At 45.4% G+C, this 25,324-nt stretch overlaps 2 protein-coding genes across 2 annotated transcripts in view; both read right to left on the reverse strand.

The window, feature by feature from the left end:
• Positions 1-5,107: 5,107 nt before the first annotated feature.
• Positions 5,108-6,630, reverse strand: LOC120915863 (vegetative cell wall protein gp1-like). Its single transcript, XM_040326673.1, has 3 exons — positions 6,616-6,630; positions 5,438-6,422; positions 5,108-5,407 (listed from the first exon to the last, which is right to left on the reverse strand). Exons 1-3 carry the CDS (start codon positions 6,628-6,630, stop codon positions 5,271-5,273), a joined length of 1,137 nt encoding a protein of 378 aa, XP_040182607.1. The 3' UTR covers positions 5,108-5,270.
• A 2,987-nt stretch (positions 6,631-9,617) lies between these two features.
• The window catches only part of ESAM (endothelial cell adhesion molecule), an 86,293-nt gene continuing 70,586 nt past the window's right edge, over positions 9,618-25,324 (reverse strand). Inside the window, exons 2-7 of the mRNA XM_040326149.1 lie at positions 24,091-24,248; positions 21,229-21,439; positions 17,231-17,386; positions 14,018-14,140; positions 11,723-11,864; positions 9,618-10,778 (exon numbers count right to left, since the gene is read on the reverse strand). Of these exons, the coding sequence (XP_040182083.1) occupies positions 10,322-10,778; positions 11,723-11,864; positions 14,018-14,140; positions 17,231-17,386; positions 21,229-21,439; positions 24,091-24,248 (1,247 nt within the window). The 3' untranslated portion in view covers positions 9,618-10,321. The remainder of the gene's footprint in view (positions 10,779-11,722; positions 11,865-14,017; positions 14,141-17,230; positions 17,387-21,228; positions 21,440-24,090; positions 24,249-25,324) is intronic.

A 25,324-nucleotide genomic window follows, 5' to 3' on the forward strand; every position in this document is an offset into this window, starting at 1 on the left:
GATTTCGATCACGTACCATTGTTAAGTATGGACGTCGTTCCCGCGTCGAATTTTGAAAATTTTACGTTGTTTGCGTAAGTCGCGAATAGGGCTGTCCCCTCAAAATAACTCAACACACAGCCAATAATGTCTACACCGCTGTCTAAACCGCTGGAAACAAAGGCCCGGATTCACGTAGAATGGAGTATCTTTGTGCGGGCGTAACGTATCCTATTTACGTTACGCCTCTGCAACTTTTACAGGCAAGTACCGTATTCTCAAACGAAAGTTGCGTCGGTGTAGCGTAAATAGGCCGGCGTAAGCCCGCCTAATTCAAATGTGGTAGATGTGGGTGTGTGTTATGTTAATTTTATGTGACCCCACGTAAATGACGCTTTTTACGAATGGTGCATGCGCCGTCCGTGAAAGTATCCCAGTGCGCATGCTCCAAATTAACCCGCAAGAAGCCAATGCTTTCAACGTGAACGTAAATGACGCCCAGCCCTATTCGCGAAATGACTTACGCAAACAACCTAAAATTTTCAAAATTCGATGCGGGAACGACGTCCATACTTAACATTGGTACGCCGCATGTACGTCTCATATAGCAGGGGTAACTTTACGCCGGGAAAAGCCTAACGTAAACGGCGTATCTGTACTGCGTCGGCCGGGCGTATGTTCGTGAATTTGCGTATCTAGCTGATTTACATATTTCTAGGCGAAAATCAGCGTACACGCCCCTAGCGGCCAGCGTAAATATGCAGTTAAGATACGACGGCGTAAGAGACTTACGCCGGTCGGATCTAATACAAATCTATGCGTAACTGATTCTAAGAATCAGGTGCATAGATACGACGGCTCTGACTCAGAGTTACGACTGCGTATCTGGAGATACGTGGGCGTAACTCGTTTGAGAATCCGGGCCAAAGTGAGTACACCCCTAAGTGGAAATGTCCAAATTGGGCCCAATTAGCCATTTTCCCTCCAGCCATGTGTCTCCTTAGGCCCCATTCACACCTAGGCGTTTTTACGCCTGAAGCGCACTGCTCACAAACGCCAGAGGGGAGAATTAACATTATTCCCTATGGTGACTGTTCACACCTGAACGCCTGAACGCCCAAACGCCTGTCGCACGAAGCTCAAACAAGTCCCGGACCTTTTTTTGTCGCGCGACAGCGGCGTTTGAGCGTTTTTTTTCCCCATAGAAAGTAATGGGAAACGCGCGTATTGAGCGTATCGCGCGACAACGGGCGTTTGCTATGGGCGTTTCGTCGCTTTAATCAATAGAACTTGTCGCCCATGCAGAAGATTAAAAAAAATCTACCAACATAGCAACAAGTGATGAAAAGATGATAATTTTTCCTATTGGCTAAAATAAGAAACGCCGAAGTACAAAAACGTCGCACGACGCTGTATGCAAACGCGCAAATAAGCATGAATACGCGCGGAAAAAAACGCCCGAAAAAACGACCGAACGCTCTACGCTCAGGTGTGAATGCAGCCTTAGTGATACAAGGTCTCAGGTGTGAATGGGGAGCAGGTGTGGTAAATTTGGTGTTATCGCTCTTACTCTCTCATTCTGGTCATTGGAAGTTCAACATGACACCTCACGGCAAAGAACTCTCTGAGGATCTGAAAAAAATTATTGTTGCTCTTCATAAAGATGGCCTAGGCTATAAGAAAATTGCCAAGACCCTGAACTTGAGCTGCAGCACGGTGGCCAAGACCATACAGCGGTTTAACAGGACAGGTTCCACTCAGAACAGGCCTTCCCATGATCAACCATAGAAGTTGAGTGCACGTACTCAGCGTCATATCCAGAGGTTGTCTTTGGGAAATGGACGTATGAGTGCTGCCAGCATTGCTGCAGAGGTTGAAGGGGTGGGGGGTCAGCCTGTCAGTGCTCAGACCATACGCTCCACACTGCATCAAATTGGTCTGCACGGCTGTGGTCCCAGAAAGAAGCTTCTTCTAAAGATGATGCACAAGACCGCCCACAAACAGTTTGCTGAAGACAAGCAGACTAAGGACATGGATTACTGGAACCATGTCCTGTGGTCTGATGAGACCAAGATAAACTTATTTGGTTCAGATGGTGTGAAGCGTGTGTGGCGGCAACCAGGTGAGGAGTACAAAGACAAGTGTGTCTTGCCTACAGTCAAGCATGGTGGTGGGAGTGTCATGGTCTGGGGATGCATGAGTGCTGCCGGCACTGGGGAGCTACAGTTCATTGAGGGAACCATGAATGCCAACATGTACTGTGACATACTGAAGCAGAGCATGATCCCCTCCCTTCAGAGACTGGGCTGCAGGGCAGTATTCCAACATAACGACCCCAAACACACCTCCCAGATCATGGACTGGCCAAGCATGTCTCCAGACCTAAACCCTATTGAGCATCTGTGGGGTATCCTCAAACGGAAGGTGAAAGAGCGCAAGGTCTCTAACATCCACCAGCTCTGTGATGTCATAATGGAGGAGTGGAAGAGGACTTCAGTGGCAACCTGTGATGCTCTGGTGAACTCCATGCCCAAGAGGGTTAAGGCAGTGCTGGACAATAATGGTGGCCACACAAAATATTGACACTTTGGGCCCATTTTGGATATTTTCACTTACGGGTTACTCACTTTTGTTGCCAGTGGTTTAGACAATAATGTGTGTGAGTTACAGCAAATGTACACTGTTATACAAGCTGTACACTCACTACTTTACATTGTAGCAAAGTGTCATTTCTTTAGTGTTGTCACATGAAAAGATATAATAAAATATTTACAAAAATTTAAGGGGTGTACTCACTTTTGTGAGATACTATAACCCACTAACACAACCCTAACCCTAACCCCAACCCTAACCATATATATCTGTACATTTTTCAATGTATCTATTTATATTTTTTTTTTCATCTGGGTGTTGCCATGTTGAATAATTCTTTGTGTCCAGCTACAGGATGCCACTAAAAAGTGCAGCTATCCAGCATCCAGCGTTAAATAAATGTTTCCATAAGTGCTGATGTTACCCAGCAATGAGAAGTTACATTAAAAATAAGAGATCAGTCCATTGTTGCATATTTCTGTACATTGTCTTACCTGAACCATACACTTGTTTCAGTTCAGTATATAGAAGTGATGAAGCCAGGCAATTAGCATGTTCAGGAGGAGCTCAGCAATGACTTGTTGCTCACAGGACAGTTTACAGATCAGCACAATGGACTTGGCCAAGTTGGCTCTTTGCTGCCACCCCATGGTGACATTTTTTTTTTGTTATTTTATAATACAATAAGCGTGAAGTAGCAATTGTAATTATCAAATTACTTTCTCTGTAGAATAGATCTGACTTGGCAGAGGTTGGACAACATTTAAAAAATAAAACACGATGGGCTAGATTCAGCATTGAATTACGCCGGCGTATCTATAGATACTCCACGTAAATTCAAAGCTGCGCCAGCGTATCTTCTTTTTGTATTCAGAAAGCAAGATACGCCGGAATTAGGCTAAGATCCGACTGGCGTAAGTCTCTTACACCGTCGTATCTTAGGGTGCATATTTACGCTGGCCGCTAGGTGGCGCTTCCTTCGTTTTCAGTGTAGAATATGCAAATGACCTATATACGCCGATTCACAAACGTACGTGCGCCCGGCGGAATTTTTGGACGTCGTTTGCGTAAGGCTTTCCCGGCGTAACGTTGCTCCTGCTTCTATGAGGCGCACGCAATGTTAAGTATGGACGTCGTTCCCGCGTCTAATTTTGAATTTTTTACGTCGTTTGCGTAAGTCGTTCGCGAATAGGGCTGGATGGAATTTATGTTCACATCGAAACCAATACGTCCTTGCGGCGTACTTTGGAGCAATGCACACTGGGATATGTACACGGACGGTGCATGCGCCATTCGTAAAAAAAACGTCAATCACGTCGGGTCACCACCCACTTACATAAAAAACGCCCCCCTCATACTCATTTGAATTAGGCGCGCTTACGCCGGCCCCATTTACGCTACGCCGCCGTAACTTAGGAGGCAAGTGCTTTGTGAATTCAGCACTTGCCTCTCTGATTTACGGCGGCGTAGTGTAAATAGGATACGCTACGCCGCCGTAACAATGCGCCGCCCTACCTGAATCTAGCCCAAGATTTTCTTTTTCTACTTTTGCCTTTTGTACTATTGAAAAAGTATAACTGATCAGAAATACAGACGTCAGTCCTGGACCTACAGGACGTGAGCGCGAGAGTAGCCGAGCCTGCCCGACTATACACGAGTGTACTGCGCTCGGTATATGCTGGCGCAGTATTCAAACTCGGCGCGGGAAATCGGGGATCGAGCGGGAAGGACTCCGCAGAAGGACGCCGGACCCGACGAAGAGGACACCTGAAGCCGCAGACGGACGCCGGACCCGACGAGGCCGCCGATGGACGCCGCGCAAGACACCAAAACTGTAAGTACATAAATCTTTTTTCCACAGGAATGCGGGTCCACTTTAGGGGTGCGCGCTATACGCCGGAGCGCGCAATACCCCGATAAATACGGTATATATCACCAGCCAATCACTATGAAACCCAACCATTAAAGGGGTTGTAAAGGTTCATGTTTTTTCACTTTCATTCTACGCAATAAGGTGAAAAAACATCCAAGGATTAGAGCCCCCCCCCCTTGTGCCCCTGTTTACTTACCTGACCCCTCAAAAGTCCCGCGTCCTGGCTTCGCGGCTGAGCTTCTTGGCTCATTCATTGGTTGATTGATAGTAGAGCAGCCATTGGCTCCCGCTGCTGTCAATCAAATCAATGACTCCGCGTGCCGGGGGGCGGGCCGAGTGACACACTCGACAGCTATGGCAAGTGAGGGTGTATCAGGAGTCCTAATGCTTCTCTGAACCAAAAACTTGTGCAAATCAGTGATTTTCTTAGTAATACAAGAAAAGGGTGACATAAATAAGAAGTCACCAATGACAACCTGATGAATGTCAGGGGGAACCTTCCGGGTTTGGAAGCAGAATTTCTCCTTGTTAGAACTCTATGGTGTTGGTCATATTGCATTGGGGGGGGGGGGCAGAGTCCCGGGTTTGCAATATTACATTTTTAGCATCCTTCATAAACTTTTGCATATAATTTGCAATTTAAATATTAGATAGAACATTGTATTATGTTAAAATTAAGCTTTTTATTGAAAAATGTACTTTAAATAGTATAGCAGAATATCTTGGCATTCTTTATAGTATTCAGAAACTTTAGAATAGTCTTCACATAAAATAGAAAATAAAAGCAGAAAACTCATTCGGTGCCTCTGTCACCCTCACACAATAATCACTTCATCCTCCTCATATCTGGCTGGAGGACTAAAATTACTTTGGTTTCATCTCTGTACAATTTCCAAACAGATAAAAAAAAAAAACATAAATAACGTAAAAAAAGATGTTTTTTGGAAAGCTGTGCTTCAGAATGTGGTGCAAGATGAGGCTCTGCTGCAGAATGTGGTGCAAGATGAGGCTCTGCTGCAGAATGTGGTGCAAGATGAGGCTCTGCTTCAGAATGAGGTGCAAGATGAGGCTCTGTTTCAGAATGTGGTGCAAGATGAGGCTCTGCTTCAGAATGTGGTGCAAGATGAGGCTCTGCTTCAGAATGAGGTGCAAGATGAGGCTCTGTTTCAGAATGTGGTGCAAGATGAGGCTCTGCTTCAGAATGTGGTGCAAGATGAGGCCCTGCTTCAGAATGTGGTGCAAGATGGGGCCCTGCTGCAGAATGTGGTGCAAGATGAGGCTCTGCTTCAGAATGTGGTGCAAGATGAGGCCCTGCTGCAGAATGTGGTGCAAGATGAGGCTCTGTTTCAGAATGTGGTGCAACATGAGGCTCTGCTTCAGAATGTGGTGCAAGATGAGGCTCTGCTGCAGAATGTGGTGCAAGATGAGGCTCTGCTTCAGAATGTGGTGCAAGATGAGGCTCTGCTGCAGAATGTGGTGCAAGATGAGGCTCTGCTACAGAACACAGTGCAGTATAAGGCTCTGCTACAGAACATGGTGCAACATGAGGCTCTGCTACAGAACATGGTGCAGGATGAGGCTCTGCTACAGAACACAATACATCATAAGGCTCTGCTACAGAACGTGGTGCAGGATGAGGCTCTGCTGCAGAACATGGTGCAGGATGAGGCTCTGCTACAGAACATGGTGCAACATGAGGCTCTGCTACAGAACACAGTGCAGCATAAGGCTCTGCTACAGAACACAGTGCAGCATAAGGCTCTGCTACAGAACATGGTGCAACATGAGGCTCTGCTACAGAACATGGTGCAGGATGAGGCTCTGCTACAGAACATGGTGCAGGATGAGGCTCTGCTACAGAACATGGTGCAACATGAGGCTCTGCTACAGAACACAGTGCAGCATAAGGCTCTGCTACAGAATATGGTGCAGGATGAGGTTGGTTCTGCTGCAAAACATGGTGCAGGGTGAGGCCCTGCTACAAAATGTGGTGCAGGATGACTAGGGTTGCCACCTTTTCTTCAAGCCAAACCTGAACACTTTAGAGGTGCACAGTATTTTTTTTTTTTTAGTATACACTATAGTATTGTAACAGACCTGGGACACCTTTGGGCACTCCAAAGAGAAGAGTAATGCGGCGTGCATAGAGCCCCCTCACCCTCCTGTCAAGCCCTGTTCCGAGCCATGTTCCTGTTTGATTAATGTGTCCGGGTGTCAGGTGGACTGAAACCCAGACACATGATTCAAAGCCCGGGCTGTCCGGGGGAATCCTGGACAGGTAGCAATCCTAAGGATGACACTCTGCTACAGAATGTGGTGCAGGATGAGGCTTTGCTACAGAACACAGTACATCATGAGGCTCTGCTACAGAACGTGATGCAGGATGAGGCTCTGCTACAGAACACAATACATCATAAGGCTCTGCTACAGAACGTGATGCAGGATGAGGCTCTGCTACAGAACACAATACATCATAAGGCTCTGCTACAGAACGTGATGCAGGAAGAGGCTCTGCTACAGAACACAATACATCATAAGGCTCTGCTACAGAACGTGATGCAGGAAGAGGCTCTGCTACAGAACATGGTGCAGAACGAGGCTTTGCTACAGAACACAATACATCATAAGGCTCTGCTACAGAACGTGATGCAGGAAGAGGCTCTGCTACAGAACATGGTGCAGAACGAGGCTTTGCTACAGAACACAATACATCATAAGGCTCTGCTACAGAACGTGATGCAGGAAGAGGCTCTGCTACAGAATGTGGTGCAGGATGAGGCTCTGCTACAGAACATGGTGCAGAACGAGGCTTTGCTACAGAACACAATACATCATAAGGCTCTGCTACAGAACGTAATGCAGGAAGAGGCTCTGCTACAGAATGTGGTTCAGGATGAGGCTCTGCTACAGAATGTGGTTCAGGATGAGGCTCTGCTACAGAACGTGATGCAGGATGAGGCTCTGCTGCAGAATGTGGTGCAGGAAGAGGCTCTGCTAGAGAATGTGGTTCAGGATGAGGCTCTGCTACAGAACGTGGTGCAGAATGAGGCTCTGCTGCAGAATGTGGTGCAGGATGAGGCTCTGCTATAAAACACAGTTCAGGATGAGGCTCTGCTACAGAACATGGTGCAGAATGAGGCTCTGCTACAGAACATGGTGCAGAATGAGGCTCTGCTACAGAAAGCAATTTGAGATGTCTGTCTACTGCAGAATGTGGTGTAGTATGAAGCTCTGCTGCAAAACACAGTATGCAAAATTTGCTACAGAGGGCAGTGTATAATGAAGCCTGGCTGCAGAACATTGTACAGGATGAAGCTCTGCTGCAGAGTGATATAGGAGACTCTTCTACAGATAGAGATGTGATGAAGAATACTGCGCTTTCTGGTAATGATAAAAATGAATCAAGAAATAAAACATCCTTGCCCTGCTCTGATTGGAGGTTATGGATAGCTCCACCCTTGTACGCACATTCCCATGTCCAGTATTATGGTGACTCTGTATAACCTCTTAGATTGTAAGCTCTAAGGAGCAGAGCCCTCTGATTCCTCCTGTTTTAAATTGTATTGTAACTGTACTGTCTGCCCTCATGTTGTAAAGCAAACTGTTGGCACTAAATCCTGTATAATAATAATAATAATAATAATAACAACGGACATGCAAGCGGATTGTCATAGTGCCCTCAGCTGTATGCAGACCTCCAGTTTTATTTTATATGCCCCTAAACACCCTCAACCCTCCACTGTGCCACATTTGTGTCCTCCATCATTAAACCTGCCTAATGACCTGTAGAACCCAAAACACAGAACCAGATTCCAATCCATGTCCCTGTCCAGTCCTGAAATAGATTTGCACATTCCGGAACCACAAAAATACTGCTGAAACCCAAACCACAGCCTAGGGCCTGCGGAGGGTCGCTTCTAAACACTGCGCCAATCTGCATCGTCCAATCAAAGTCTTGCATAACTAGAAGACCATTTCTGATTGGTGCGTCTGTGGGCCAACGTTCACATCATCACATATACATCTACAGTGGGGCCCCTGTGATATATGGTGGCTTACTTCAATATTCTTGGGTTTAGAGACTCCAAAGAGATTTGAATGAAGATACAGAATGGGCCAGTAGGAGGTCAGGAAGAACGCAATGATTGTACTCATAAAGCAAGATATTGGTCATACAGTGAGGAACTACAAATCCCAGCAGTCTTTGCAAACCCCAGACACACATCTCACTCCTTACTTCCTTTTCACACTAAAATAAAGCTCAAAAAATGTATAAAAACAGATACAGAAAATTCCAATATACTTAGAGGTCATTTAAAGCCTAACTGAGCTTTCAGTTTAAACCAGCTAAATAAATTTCAGGGGCATCAAGCAAAGTATGTGCAAAGTCTTACAGTTTTTAGAAAGTAGAAAAGCCTGTCACCTGCCAGCATTCTGCAGAGAAGGACCCTTGTAGCTAGATTCAGGTAGAGTTAGGTCGGCGTATCAGTAGATACGCCGACCTAACTCTGAATCTGCGCCGACCTAAGTTTAAGTGTATTCTCAAACAGAGATACACTTAAACCTATCTAAGATACGACGGCTTGCGCTGTCGTATCTTAGGGTGCAATATTTAGGCTGGCCGCTAGGTGGCGCTTCCCTTGCGGTCGGCGTAGAATATGAAAATCACTAGATACGCCTATTCACGAACGTACGCCCGGCCGACGCAGTACAGATACACCGTTTACGTAACGCTTTATCAGGCCTAAAGTTATTCCAACAAATAGTTGGAATAGTAATGTTAAAGTATGGCCGCCGTTCCTGCTTCGAAATTCGAAAATTTTACGTCGTTTGTGTAAGTCGTCCGTGAATAGGGATTTACGTCATTTACTTCCATGCCGAAATCAATAGGCCCGTGCGGCGTACGTTGCCGCAATGCACACTGGGAAATGTAGGCGGACGGCGCATGCGCCGTTCCAAAAAAACGTCAATCACGTCAGGTCAAGCTCCATTAACATAAAACACGCCCCCTTAGCCGAATTTGAATTAGGCACGCTTGCGCCCGCCGCATCTAAGCTACGCCGCCGTAACTTAGCAGGCAAGTGCTTTGTGAATCATGTACTTGCCTTGCTAACTAACGGCGGCATAGTGTAAACACGATACGCTCTGCCGCCGCAAAGTTAGAGAGCTATTGCTCTCTATGTGAAAACAGTGGTCTCCCTGCAGAATTCCCACACACCCCCTGCTGAGTCAGAGCTAGCGCTCTCCAATTATGCATTTTACTGATTGCAAAGCTATAGGTCAGACTCAGCAGGGGGCATGTCAGCCCTTTGCAGAGAGACCACTGCTTCCATAAAGAGAGCAAGAGCCCTTCTCTGCAGCATGCTGGCAGGGGACAGGTTTTTCTACTCAGGCTGTGAATGCCTTTTAAAGCAAAACACACATTTTAGGTTTTGATGCCTCTGAATGTATTTAGCTGATTTAGTTAGGCTGTAATTTTTTTTTAGGATTGTCCGTAGAAAAAAAAAACACTTGACTTTTCCAACGAGCCGGTTTCTTCTCAAATGTCAATATGTTGCAGCAAAAAGGATAAAATTACAAAATATAAAAAAGTAAGGACTCGAGTTAAGTGCTCGTCTGTGAATATAAAACGGTGCTTTGGACAGTGATGGGTCATTTCACAAACGTGAGAACTGGGAGGGTCTGCAGGTGACAGAACAGATGTGGATGCATTGTAAGGACACAGAGGGAAGATCCCATTGGCCGTTAAGATCCAGCTTGTCTTGGGAAATCAGTAGGATACATCGCCCATATCGGTGCGGAATGAAGATTTTTTTTTAGATCAACGTTGGCTGCTTAGTCTTGTAAACATTCAGTCATAAATAATACTGATCCGGTTCACACCAAGGACCCCGCCTGACTCTGAGCTGGAACCATAACGGGCACGGCCCCCATGCGCACCAGATTGGACGCAGTCACCCCAGACGAAACGTTTAAATCCTTCCTGGGAGCTTGCTGTTCCACGCCATTTGTTTTCTGGGTGGAGCTTCTGTTTGTTGGCACGGCGGTAGTGTAGTAGTTGCCATTTATTGGCGCCATGTACGAGGGCAGGGACTGGCTGGACATACTAGGGGTCGGTGTTGTGACTCGGACTCTGTCGCTGATATAGGGGGGTCTGTAGCCGGCAGTGCTGCCTGTTGCGGTATTTATGGAGGTGGTGTCAGAGGGGGATTTGGGAGGGTAAGGCTTGTGGTCCCGGTTGCTGTTCATGGAGGATAGGGTGCCGTTTTTGAAAGTAAGCTCTGACCCATTTGCTTTGGCCCAGGTGAGCGTTTTCGGGGCCGCTGCGTCCTCCCTGAAGATAAAAGCAGAGATATTAAAATGAGCAATTCAATTCATTATACAGTGAAACCTTGGTTTGCAAGCATAATTTGTTCCAGAAACATGCGTGTAATCCAAAGCACTTGTATATCAAAGCATTTTTTTTACAGAGTATAAAAGAGAAGAGAGGCGCCTCTAAGTGTAGCAATAAATTGCTAAATGTTGTACCTTCATTAAATGTAACCATATTGCTACACTTAGAGGCGCCTCTCTTCTCTTTTATACTCGGTTGTGACATGGCGCTACTCTTATATCAAGACATCGCTTGTATATCAAGGCAAAATTTATTAAAACATTTTGCAAAACGCTCTCAAACCAAGTTACTCTCAAACCAAGGTTTTACTGTACCTGAACAGATAAGGATACATCTTACATGGAAAGTGCTGTGTATTTTCACTGAGCAGAACTCAAGCAAACAAAAATAAGTAACCCGTTAGAAAAATAAATAAAAAAAGGCAGGTTTTTTTTGCCATTTAATCTTGAGTTGTCTTACACGTTACTCTTTTTTGTTAGTAGATGTCCTCAATCTTCTGGGTTGAATAATATCCAACATCATTCAAACCACTTCCTCTGAGCCCAGTCCATCATTGATGGACCAGACAGTCTGGACGCACTGTGCTAATGCACTAAACAGAGTGCCCTTAGAATAAGAGATGTTTGATTTTTTTTTTTTTAAGTCTGGTGGGGAGTTCGGGGGTGTTTTTTTTTTTTAAAGTTCAGCTGTGAAGGAATTTCTAACGTGACTGTTAAATATAAAGAAAAGAAAACAGAAATTGTGAATAAAAAAAAAAAAAACAAGAGCAAATCCTTATTACACTATTACCTTAACCTGTACAGGAGCAAAATAAAGTACAGAAACAAAGTCTGTGAAGGTGCTTAGTGACCATTCCCAGAACAGCTTTTGCTGATGATTCTTACTTAATATCATTCTCTATCTCGTCCTGAGCTTCCTTCTTCTGCCGTCGGTATAAATAGATCAACACAGTTATCAAGATGGCCAGGCAGCACAAACCGACAATCGACCCGACCACAGCCCCGACTATGATGGCCACTCTGGACGCTGGAATATAAAAGAGTGTGTGTTAAGAGAGCTCTGCCAGGAAACATTTCCACTTAAACCATTCTTCACAAATTGGTGTTTTTGTTGGCCCCCTTGTTCCTCCTGTGTGACCCTCTTATTCTTCCTGTGTCTTATTCCTCCTGTGTGGCCCTCTTATTCCCCCTGTGTCTTATTCCCCCTGTGTCTTATTCCTCCTGTGTGGCCCTCTTATTTCCCCTGTGTCTTATTCCTCCTATGTGGCCCTCTTATTCCCCCGGTGTCTTATTCCCCCCGTGTCTTATTCCCCCTGTGTCTTATTCCTCCTGTGTGGCCCTCTTATTTCCCCTGTGTCTTATTCCTCCTATGTGGCCCTCTTATTCCCCCGGTGTCTTATTCCCCCCGTGTCTTATTCCCCCCGTGTCTTATTCCCCCCGTGTCTTATTCCCCCTGTGTCTTATTCATCCTGTGTCTTATTCCCCCTGTGTCTTATTCCTCCTGTGTCTTATTCCCCCTGTGTCTTATTCATCATGTGTCTTATTCCTCCTGTGTCTTATTCCCCCTGTGTCTTATTCCCCCTGTGTCTTATTCATCATGTGTCTTATTCCTCCTGTGTCTTATTCCCCCGGTGTCTTATTCCCCCCGTGTCTTATTCCCCCCGTGTCTTATTCCCCCTGTGTCTTATTCATCCTGTGTCTTATTCCCCCTGTGTCTTATTCCTCCTGTGTCTTATTCCCCCTGTGTCTTATTCATCATGTGTCTTATTCCTCCTGTGTCTTATTCCCCCTGTGTCTTATTCCCCTGTGTCTTATTCCCCCTATGTCTTATTCCCCCCGTGTCTTATTCCCCCCGTGTCTTATTCCCCCTGTGTCTTATTCATCCTGTGTCTTATTCCCCCTGTGTCTTATTCCTCCTGTGTCTTATTCCCCCTGTGTCTTATTCATCATGTGTCTTATTCCTCCTGTGTCTTATTCCCCCTGTGTCTTATTCCCCTGTGTCTTATTCCCCCTATGTCTTATTCCCCCTGTGTCTTATTCATACTGTGTCTTATTCCCGCTGTGTCTTATTCATCCTGTGTCTTATTCCTCCTGTGTCTTATTCCCCCTATGTGGCCCTCTTATTCCCCCTATGTCTTATTCCCCCTGTGTCTTATTCCTCCTGTGTCTTATTCCCCCTGTGTCTTATTCCCCCTGTGTCTAATTCCCCATGTGTCTTATTCCCCCTGTGTCTTAATTATCCTGTGTCTTAATTATCCTGTGTCTTATTCCCCCTGTGTCTTATTCCCCCTGTGTCTTTTTCCTCCTGTGTCTTTTTCCTCCTGTGTCTTATTCCCCCTGTGTCTTATTCCTCCTCTGTCTTATTCATCCTGTGTCTTATTCATCATGTGTCTTATTCCCCCTGTGTCTTATTCCTCCTATGTGGCCCTCTTATGTCTCTTTTGTCTTATTCCCCCTGTGTTGCCCTCTTATGCCTCCTGTGTAATATTCCCCCTGTGTCTTATTCCTCCTGTGTTGCCCTCTTATTTCCCCTGTGTCTTATTCCCTCTGTGTCTTATTCCTCCTGTGTTACCCTCTTATTCCTTCTGCGTCTTATCCCCTGTGTCTTATTCCTCCTGTGTCTTATTCCCTCTGTGTCTTATTCCCCCTGTGTCTATATGCACACTGGGAGTTCAGCCCCTGTGCGTCTTTTTTGACAGGTTGCAGGCAGTGGGGCTAAATGCTGCACTGGTGCCTCCCTGGCGCATGAAAATACCAGGACTGGACGCACAGGAGCTAGGCCCCCAGTGTACATACAGTCTAAAGTGATTGTAACAGACCTGGTGATGCTTGTGTGAAAGGACCCTTATTCCCCCATAAACAGCATAGCTCCACCAATGATCTGAGGGCCTGTGTCGAAGGACTTCCATTTGTGTCAGAACTGATTCTCTTGACATACAAGTCACTCTGTAATCGGCTTTTTAAATGTACCTGTCTTGGGGAAACTGTTTTGTATTTTCAGCCAATACTAGGCTGCAGCTCATCAATTGACCACAGTAGCAGAAGACACATGTACCATGTGCAGGCCTCCTAGAGGTCCTATAGTTTTAGTATCAGCTCTGGTGACATGATGAGGTGCACAAATAACATTAGACTAGTCAATGTGGCTGATTTATGTTATATGCAGCATTTCACACTCACCTGAGGTGACCTCCATTGTGATATTACACTCCGCCACACCGGCCGTGTTCTTGGATGTACACACATAAGTTCCACTGTGTTCACTGGTAATATTCGTCAGAGTTAAGGTCCCCTTCACAGAATCTACAACAAGAAAAAAAGTTGTCTATATTGTAGAAATTGAGTGTTCCCAGAAATTACACAGCAATAGACAGGAAAAGCATCCCCCTTTTGTTGCAGGTTTATACACTTCTTCCAGCAGAAGAGAACGCTGTTTATTAACAAGTTTCTTTCCAATTGTAATATTGAGGAGCACTTCAACAATGTGATCCCCAAATCTCTTACTTTTATACTTCTCTGTCAAGATGGCTGCCCAAATCTTGGAGGAGTTTAGTGTCCAAGAAGATATGCTGTACTCCCCAAGATGGCTGCCTGGAGCCCATAGCAGGAGACAATGGCCCAGATCCACGAAGAACTTACGGCGGCGTATCTATTGATACGCCGCGTAAGTTCTACGATGCGCCGGCGTATCTTTGTTTTGTATTCACAAAACAAGATACGCCTGAATGTGGGCTAGATCCGACTGACGCACGTCTTAGTACGTCGTCGGGTCTTAGGTGCATATTTCCGCTGGCCGCTAGGTGGCGCTTCCGTTGATTTCCACGTAGAGTATGCAAATTAGCTAGATACGCTGATTCTCAGAACGTACGTCCGCCCGGCGCATTTTTTTACGTCGTTTACGTTAGGCTTTTTTCGGTGTAACGTTACCCCTGCCTCATGAGGCGTATGCAATGTTAAGTATGGACGTCGGGACAGGGTCGAATTTTCCGTCGTTTGCGTAAAACGTTCGCGAATAGGGCTTTGCGTAAGTTACGTTCACGTCGTCTAGGCATTGAGCGGGCGTAATTTAATTTGAAAATTCGACATGATACTGAGCATGCGTGCGCATGCGCTGTTTGAAAAAAGCGTCATTTACGTGGGGTCATGCTTAGTTTACATAAAACACGCCCCCCTGTTCCTCATTTAATTTAGGCGCGCTTACGCCGGCACATTTACGCTACGCCGCCGTAACTTTAGACGCAAGTGCTTTGTGAATACAGCACTTACCTCTCAAAGTTGCGGCGGCGTAGCATAACTACGATACGCTACGCCCGCTTATATTTACGCCTATCTACGTGGATCTTGCCCAATTAGTCCTCAAAGGGTACCTGCAGTCTGAAGATACAGCACATTGCCACCTTCAGGTTGGAGGATATATTGCAGCTGCTGTCTCCCCACACCTTATCACTATGACAGTGGTCTCCAAACTGCGGCCCAGGGGCCCTTTGCTTGCCTTTATCTGGCTCTTAGAGCACTATTTCACCAACTGACACCAATGATGGCGCACCATTCCCTCTACTGACACCATCAATGGGGGGCTATTCCCATAGCTCCCAAATGTCCCTGATTTGGAAGGACTGTCCCTGATTTGGAGCAATGTCCCTCTGTCCCTCATTCCTCCTCATTTGTCCCTCATTTTGGTCTGATCTATATAGATGAATATAAAATGCACTTTTTATCCATCAAAAAGTGTTTTCCAGCACTAAACCTTTCATCTGATTTCTAAATGGCTGCATTTGTAAATTCCAAAAGCCAATATAAAGTAATAGTAGTGGAAAAAAAGCACTTGTGGGTTTAACCAATCTTGTTTTTTTTGTACAATTCTCCTTTAAGGGGGCGTGGTAAGGGGTGTGTCCTATGCCTGTATACTTTTGCTGATAGGTGTCCCTCATTCCCATCTCAGAAAGTTGGGAGGTATGACTATTCCTCCCATTGTAACCAATGATGGGGCACTGATGCTGGGACATTTTCAATTTCCACTGGCCACAGTCCGACCCCCCTAAAGCCTGAAGGACACTAACCTAGCCCTTTATTTAGAACGTTTGGAGACCTCTGCACTTTGAGAAAGGTATGGAACACTCTTCTGGAACAAAACTGTGTACTGTGCACTGTGTTACCGCAACACAATATTGTAAATTGGCCCTTACTGGTTGTTTTGTTTTTTTTCATTAACAAGTACTTGCAAAATGGTTACTAAGGGGCAGATTCACGTACAGCCGCGCAAAATTGTGCGGGCGTAAGGTATCTGATTTACGTTATGCCTCCGCAACTTACACGGGCAAGTGCTGTATTCTCAAAGCACTTGCTTCGTAAGTTGCGTCGGCGTAGCGTAAATCACCCGGCGGAATTCAAATTCGGCGGGTAGGGGCCGTGTATCATTTAAATCAAGCACGTCCCCGCGCCGAACGAACGGCGCATGCGCCGTCCATAAAATATCCCAGTGTGCATTGCTCCAAATGACGTTGCAAGGACGTCATTGGTTTCGACGTGAACGTAAATGACGTCAGCCCCATTCATGGACGACTTACGCAAACGACGTAACTTTTTAACATTTTGACGCGGGAACGACGGCCATACTTAACATTGGCTGCGCCTCATATAGCAGGGGCAACTTTACGCCGGGAAAAGCCTAACGTAAACGTCGTAACTTTACTGCGTCGGCCGCGCGTACGTTCGGGAATTCGCGCATATAGCTAATTTGCATACTCGATGCGGAATTAGACGGAAGCGCCACCTAGCGGTCCAAAAAAAAAATGCAGTTAAGATCCGACGGCGTAAGAGACTTACGCCTGTCGGATCTAATGGATATCTATGCAAAACTGATTCTAAGAATCAGGCGCATAGATACGACGGCTTGGATTCTGACTTACGACGGCGTACATGGCGCTACGCCATCGTAAGTCCTCTGAGAATCTGGGCCTAAATGTCAATCCATTAAACACTGTGGGCCAGATTCAGAAAGAGAGTCCGGCCGGACAGATACGCTCTGTCTGTCCGCTCAGGTATCTGAATCCGGCCCTGTATACTAATATATTGTGGTTTTTGTTTCCTTTTAATTTTGTTCCATGCCAGTGCCATTTTTTAGAATCTACAAACCATAAATAAAAAATTAAAAAAAAAAATTCATACAGTTCAAGGAGCAGAAACCTGAATCAACCAATCAGAATTCAGCACACTGCAGTCAGACGAGCAGGTTCTGATTGGATGCTCTGGGTAACCATTATTAAATACACTTGTTGTATATCTTCTAGCTCTGAAAGTCCAGGCCCAGTTTTCTAAGCTACAACAATCTTTATCAGAACTATCACATCATAGTTTAGTGAATTTAGCTTAGTGCCTTTATTTTTTTATTACCGTGGGCTGGCGGGAAGAATACCACATTGGTCGTGGCTTTCTTTATCCAGGAGTAGTTGGGATTCGGTTGCCCCGACGATGACCGGCAGCTGAGGGTGATGTTGGCACCAATATACGGACTTCCATTTAGTTGGCAGGTGGGTTTAGAAGGAGGAACTAGAAAACAGACAGATAAGGGGTTAGAGATCACAGAATGCGACCAACGAGGCTGAGCGAACAACAGAGCCGGGGTGCAAAGTGCTACCACCCAGATCAGATGGTAGGAATTGTCAGACGTCTGGCTGCCATGGGTTACTGCATTTAGCAAATAATCCTGTCATTTTTTCAGGAAATAAAAAGGCTCAAGGAGTGCCCAGCATTGCCATTCTACTACAGCTACTCCAACCAAAATGGTCCAGATGATGAATGTAAAAAAAGTATTCCTTTATAAAACTTGCACTAAAATATGGCCAGTTTAATAAAAGAATGGTAAAAGGTAATACATAGGCAGGAATGTTTTAAATATAGGGGCAGATCCACGTAGATCGGCGATTCTCTCTGCCGGGCGTAGCGTATCTAAGATACACTACGCCGCCGTAACTTATTTTTTTTTTAATCCTGAAAGAATTTGCGCCGTAAGTTACGGCGGCGTAGTGTATCTTTGACGGTGACGTCATTCTACGCAAATCCCTATTCGCGAACGACTTACGCAAGCGACGTAAAAAATTCAAATTTCGACGCGAGAACGACGGCCATACTTAACATTGAGTACGCCTCATAATAGCAGGGGTAACTATACACCGGAAAAAGCCGAACGCAAACGACGTAAAAAAATGCGCCGGCCGGACGTACGTTCGTGGATCGCTGTAACTAGCTAATTTGCATACTCGACGCGGTATTCAACGGAAACGCCACCTAGCGGCCGACGAGAAAAAATGCACCTAAGATCCGACGGCGTACTAAGACGTACGCCTGTCGGATCGATCCCAGATGCCGTTGTATCTTGTTTTGTAGATACAAAACAAAGATATGACGTGGGAACTTTAAAATTACGCCGGCGTATCAATAGATACGCCGGCGTAATTCTTTTGTGGATCTGCCCCATAGTGTCTTAATCTTACTACAAAAGGCAGGAATGTCTTGAATGGCAATGCCCGCCCCCCAGTCAGTTACTGACCACTTTATAAATACCCCTCATACTGCAGTACTGAGCATGGGAGATTATAATAGTGCTGTGGCTAGTTTTCATGTAGTACTGAGTAGTGACCACTAGGTGGCATATGTAGACCAGACAACAGTGCTGCCAAATAAAGTATTATTGTATTTGTTGTTATTATTATTTTCCCTGATGTTATACTAAATAATAGCTAAAAATGAGGATGGGTATTGCAGATGATAAAAATATAAATTTTGTCAGTGACCCCTTGCGCACAGGACGTTAGAAAAAACGCCAGCGCTGCTGCCAGGAAAAAGCAGCGTTAAAAAAGCGCTGTTAGCCGCATTTTTGAATAGCGTTTTCCCGTGTTTTTTCAGTAAAAACACTCCCTATAGTGTAATAACACCGAATGTGGCTAAACACGGCTTTACGCTTGTTACGGTGTTTAGCCGGGTTTAGCAGCGTTTTTTGGCATTTTTTGTTTTTATAGCCTCTGTTCCTGGACACACATGCTGGCTTTTTTTTCTACTGCCTCTAAAGGCTTATGCCGCCAAATGCCTCTGAAGTTTATGTGTGCATGGACACATAGGCTAACATGGAGGGGCGTTTAGAGGCAGTTAAAAAAAAAGTCAGACGCCCCTAACAGCAGCTGTAAAAACGTCCTGTGTCCATGAGTCCTTACGTATAGAGCAAAGTGATAATTTGGTAGAGTGCAAAGGATAAAGTCCCTTGTTACCAGCTACTATCTGGAGAATGTTACACAGTATAAGTGACTTATTTTTACCCTCTATTGACTGTATATACTGCTGACATGATACATGGCACTTTACAGGATGTGTAACATAAGTCTCACTAGTGGCAGCCCGTCCATTTGTGGGGCTCGGGCGCAGCCCCCTCTATGTAGAATGGATAGATTCATGCATAGCAAGCACAGTGGCTGCATTTGATGAGCACAGTGGCTGCATTTGATGAGCACAGAGGCTACATTTGATGGGCACAGTGGCTGCATTTGATGAGGCACAGTGGCTGCATTTGACGGGCACAGTGGCTGCATTTGATCAGGCACAGTGGCTGCATTTGACGGGCACAGTTGCTGCATTTGACGGGCACAGTGGCTGCAATTGACGGGCACAGTGGCTGCAATTGACGGGCACAGTGGCTGCAATTGACGGGCACAGTGGCTGCAATTGATGGGCACAGTGGCTGCATTTGATGGGGCACAGTGGCTGCATTTGATGGGGCACAGTGGCTGCATTTGACGGGGCACAGTGGCTGCATTTGACGGGGCACAGTGGCTGCATTTGATGGGGCACAGTGGCTGCATTTGACGGGGCACAGTGGCTGCATTGGACGGGGCACAGTGGCTGCATTTGATGGGGCACAGTGGCTGCATTTGACGGGGCACAGTGGCTGCAATTAATGGCACAGTGGCTGCATTTGATGGGCACAGTGGCTGCATTTGACGGGGCACAGTGGCTGCATTTGATGGGGCACAGTGGCTGCATTTGACGGGGCACAGTGGCTGCATTTGATGGGCCCAGTGGCTACAATTGATGGAACAGTCGCTGCATTTGATGTGTTTTTTCACATCAAATTTTGAGCACCAGCCCCCACTGAGTCTCACTGATCCCTGCTGCACCTCCAGGAGCTCACACTCTTAGGCTGCATTCACACCTTAGCGCCGCGTTTTGTACCGCGATTTGCTGCAACAAAACGCGGCGTTTTTTACCGCGGTTTTTGCTGGAGGGGTGATTTACACATTGTCGGCTATGCCGAACGCCGAAGCCGCCTGAAAAAAAGGTCCAGGACTTGTTTTGAGCTTCAGGCGTACGGCGTTTCGGCGTTCGGCGTGGAGATGTGAACCATCTCCATAGCCGACAATGTTAAATCACCCCTCCAGCGTATTTCAGGCTGCAATAGCATCGGGCGTAAAAACGCCTAGGTGTGAATGGAGCCTTATGTTCCAACCGTGGTCATGCAGGTCAGACAAACAGGCAATACAACGATTGCAGCCAAACTCCTAGTAACTCCACTGGGCTGTGCGAGAACACTTGAGTGAGCCCAAAGTGTGTACAAACTCCATGCAGATAATGCCCCTGGTTGTCATTGAATCTTGGGTCCCAGTGCTGCAAGGCAAGGCACTGTTTAACGTGGCAAGCATCTATTTACCAAAAACATTGCTATGAGAATTCTCCTCCATGTTTCCATCAGATAACCCACAGTTGGGAATTCCCTGAGCGATAACACCCTGTAACATTTCCCCCTCCCCAGTGCTTAGGTTGCTCCTGCATGCTGGTGGGAGGGCAGCTCAAGCAGGTTTCATTCTTAGTTCATTCCTAAAGGTTTAGCAGCAGAAACAGCAACTGATGGTGATGTTATCTCTCACAGGGCTGCAATAAATCAGTATTGCTGCTGATAACAAGATCCATAGTGGCTCCTATCAGAGATTGGACGGGTCCCAGCCTGCTGACAGCCATGTAAATGGACCTGTGACAGCTTTGTTTAGATAGTTTTGTCATTTCTGCATTGCTTGGAAGCAGAAAATAGGAGCTCGGATGGGGACACACATACACAACTGGAAACCTCACTTAGCACGGATGATATATTTAGATTTCTTTTCCTATTAGTCTAGAGTTGCCCTTTAACCCTTGTTGGGTGTATGACCCTGTGTGTGATATTAATGATAATCACAGATTGTGCCCCCGGCCGCACCTACAATGAGATTTTCCACAATGAGTCCCGCCCGGGCCCACCCGCCGCTGTCCCGACCTCTGGAATATAACCAAATTCCTTCCACGCGTCCCTCATTAACCCTTCCCTGCCCTATTCCATGTGTGTTCTCAGACCGCAGCGCCGTACTCACCCAGGATGGACACATCCACCACCCCGATGTTGCTGCTGCCGATGCTTTCGTCGTTTTTCAGATTGACGTAACATTGGTACTTTCCCGCATCCGTCGCCAACGTCCTATTGATGACGATGGAGATGTTCCTCACCGGCATGGCATGGGCGAAGCTCAGGCGATTTTTAAAATCCGAAGCCACGGAAGTCTCTCCATCCATGTATTTCAAGATCTAAAAAATGACAAGGATCCATACAAATTACTACACACTAGAGCAGGGGTGTCCAAACTTTCTATACTGTTCTTCAGACTTTAGGAGGGCCGGACTGTGGCCAGTAGGAGTACAAAATGCCCTAAGCATCAGTGGAAGTAAACAATGCCCCATCATTAGTTTTAGTGGAAGGAATAGTGGCCAATTGTTGATAGCAGTGGGAGGAATGGCATCCTATCCTAGTGCCCCACCATTAGTTGTGAATGGAATAGTGCCCCAAGGGCGGGATAGAGGAAAGAAGAGGGCCAAATCCGGCCCCAGGGCCGCAGGTTGGAGAAAGCAGTTGGCCACAACCGGCCCCAGGGCTGCAGGTTGGAGAAAGCAGTTGGCCACATCCGGCCCCAGGGCCACAGTTTAGAGAACACTGAACTAGAGGATCTTCTATATACTGGATTTGAACCTATCACTAAACTTTCCTAGAAACTGTTATTTTAAAAGCAATTTTCAATTATTTTAAATCTGCAGCATTCAATAAAATAATCCATGTGATAGGTGTTTAGTTAAAGTTTTGCATTAGGGTAACAATATATATGCCTGTTTTAGAACCACCCCACCTAATGTTCATTCTCCGCCCCACCTAATGTTCATTCTCCGCCCACAGGGCCTGGCTCCGCCCACAGCCGTGAAAGTCCCTGTTTAGGCTCTTAAAGGGTGACAACTTCCTGTCCTTGTCTTCCAATGCTTCTGTGTTGTCACCCTGTAGTACAGGCTTCCAATCAAGACTACAAGTGGCTTTTTTAACCACTTGATCTCTGGAAGATTCTCCCCCCACCTCCTGACCAGGCCATTTTTTTGCGATACAGCACTGCATTGCTTCAAATGACTATTGCGCGGTCGTGCGACGCTGTACCCAAATACAATTTATGTAAAAAAAAATCCCACAAATAGAGCTTTCTTGTGGTGGAATTTGATCACCTCTATGTTTTTTATTTTTTGCGCTATAAACAAAAAAAGACCGATATATATATATATATATATATATATATATATATATATGTTTTACTTTCTGCTATAAAACAATATTTTTTTTTTAAAACAAATTTCTTCATCAGTTTAGGCCAATATGTATCCTTCTACATATTTCTGGTAAAAAAAAAATCCCAATAAGCATATATTGATTGGTTTGCCCAAAGGTTATAGCGTCTACAAACTATGGGATATTTTAATTTATTAATTATTTTGTACTAGTAATGGTGGCGATCAGGGCTTATAGCAGGGCTGCGATATTGCAGCGGACATTCGGACACTAACTAAAAAATTTTGGGGACCGGTGACACTAAAGCCTTGTACACACGATCAGTTCATCCGATGAGAACGGTCTGAAGGACCGTTGTCATAGGTTAACTGATGAAGCTGACTGATGATCGGTCGCGCCTACACACCATTGGTTAAAAAAACGATCGTGTCAGAACGCGGTGACGTAAAACACGACGACGTGCTGAAAAAAAACGAAGTTCAATGCTTCCAAGCATGCGTCGACTTGATTCTGAGCATGCGTGGATTTTTAACCGATGGTTGTGCCTACTAACGATCGGTTTTGACCTATGGGTTAGGAATCCATCGGTTAAATTTAAAGCAAGTTGGCTTTTTTTTAACCTAGGGATAAATAACCGATGGGGCCCACACACGATCGGTTTTGACCGATGAAAATGGTCCATCAGACCGTTGTCCTCTGGTTAACCTATCGTGTGTACGAGGCCTAACACATCGATCAGTGCTAAAAAATATACACTGTCACTGTACTAATGACACTGATTGGGAAGGGGTTAACATCAGGAGAGATCTAAGAGTTAACTGTGTGCCTAGCCTGTGTATTTCTACAGTGTGGGAGGTGCTTTTACTAGGCGAAGGCATGGATCCTTGTCACTGCTTTACAAGAACACAGGATCCATGCCTTTCCTACTGACAGAAGGCATGGATCTGCCTTGTTTACATAGGCAGGTCACCGTTCTACCTCTCTGCTTGATTATCGGTGGGAGCCTAGAAAACATCAAGTCTGCCGTACCTGCTGACCGGCTCCCTACCCAGAAGAGCCGGATCACATATATATATATATATATATATATATATATATATATATATATATATATATATATATATGTATGTGATTTGGTGCAGAGGTGCCGCCCTGTAGCAGTAAAACTATAGGGGATCCCTTAAGTGGTTAACACATTGCACAGACATTGTCCACTATTGTCACCATCCCTTAGAAATGCCATACAGCCATCACTGGAGTGCCTGTAGATAGGAAGTGGCTGCAAATAGGTTTTAGAAGATCAGCAGCACATAGATATAACAAAGAATGAAAAAAAAGATGAAAAGAAGGATTTTGTAAAAAGGAAAAATAATAATAATAATAATAAATAACATTACAATTGTTCATGATTCACAATGAGTTAACAATCTAAAAGATGCAGCGCAACTGCAGTGACTCTACTTTACTGTTCACCTCCGTATCTCGTTTTGCTCAGACTGGCTATAAAGAATGGACACTCTCTGGGGGTGAAATGTACATGGGCAGCTTGACAGATGTAGCTCTGAATGTCACAGAAGGTATCTTATATGTATTTGTAGGTTTAAAGGACCTTTTATTTCAGGCAAACACAACATACCTGCACCTGCTCCATCTGATCACGCTGTATGAACCATATTACATATGGCTTTTCTTCAGAGCTGCTGGAGTACCAAACGGGGAGAGTAATACCGTGTCCCTCCACCGCCGTCACCGATTTCTGCTCCACATGGACCTCCACCAACGCCAAAGTGAGATCTGCGAGGACAGAGGAGACATGACCATTAGTGTTTTTTCTAGAATTATATATACAGTATATATCCTCACAAGATCTCCTGCTCTCTAGCTCCCTCGTCACCTCTTCCCATGTTTGCCTCCAGGACTTCTCCAGAGCTTCTCCTATACTCTGGAACTCCCTACCTCAATCTGTCCGACTATCTTCTACTCTGTCTTCCTTTAGGCAATCCCTGAACACTCATCTCTTTAGAGAAGCTTATCCTTCTTCTAACTAATAAACTGTCTTTTTACTTTCTCCATCAGCCAGAAGTTTTTACCTTTTGTATCACTTAATCCTTCCTCTTAGATTGTAAGCTCTAACTATCAGGACCCTCTGATTTCTCCTGTATTGTATTGTATTGTAACTGTACTATCTCCCCTTATTTTGTAGAGAGCTGTGCAAACTGTTGGCGCTACATAAATCATGTATCTTCATAATAATAATATATATATATATATATATATATATATATATATATATATATATATATATATATATATATATATATATATATATATATATATATATATATATATATATATATATATATATATATATATATATATACATACACATGCACACACACACACAGTATGGCCCAGATTCACAGAGAGCGGGTGCACATTACGCCGCCGTAGCGCAAACCAATGTATGCCACGCCGACGCATCGCAGAGAGGCAAGCATGGAATTCAGGAAGCCAGTGCTCCCCACGCTGCGTCGGCGTGGCGTAGGTTTCAAAGGCGCAAGTCGGCGTAGGTTCAAGTGGGCTTGACCCATGCAAATGAGGCGTGACCCCATGCAAATGATGGTCCGAGCGCCAGACAAGTACGTTGAACGAACTGCACATGCGCCGTGACGTGGACGCATCCCCCTGCGCATGCTAACAACCACGTTGGAACAACTGCCTAAGATACGCCGGATCACTGCGTACGCCATGAACGTAACCTACGCCCAGCCAGACACACGTCCAACGTAAAATACGCCGGCTTGGCCGGCTTGTGTTCTCTGGTGCAGACCTTTGCATGTTTGCTGCTGGGTTACACCTCCTTTATGGGG

The sequence above is a fragment of the Rana temporaria genome, chromosome 10 (assembly GCF_905171775.1).
Source record: "Rana temporaria chromosome 10, aRanTem1.1, whole genome shotgun sequence".
Lineage (NCBI taxonomy): Eukaryota > Metazoa > Chordata > Amphibia > Anura > Ranidae > Rana > Rana temporaria.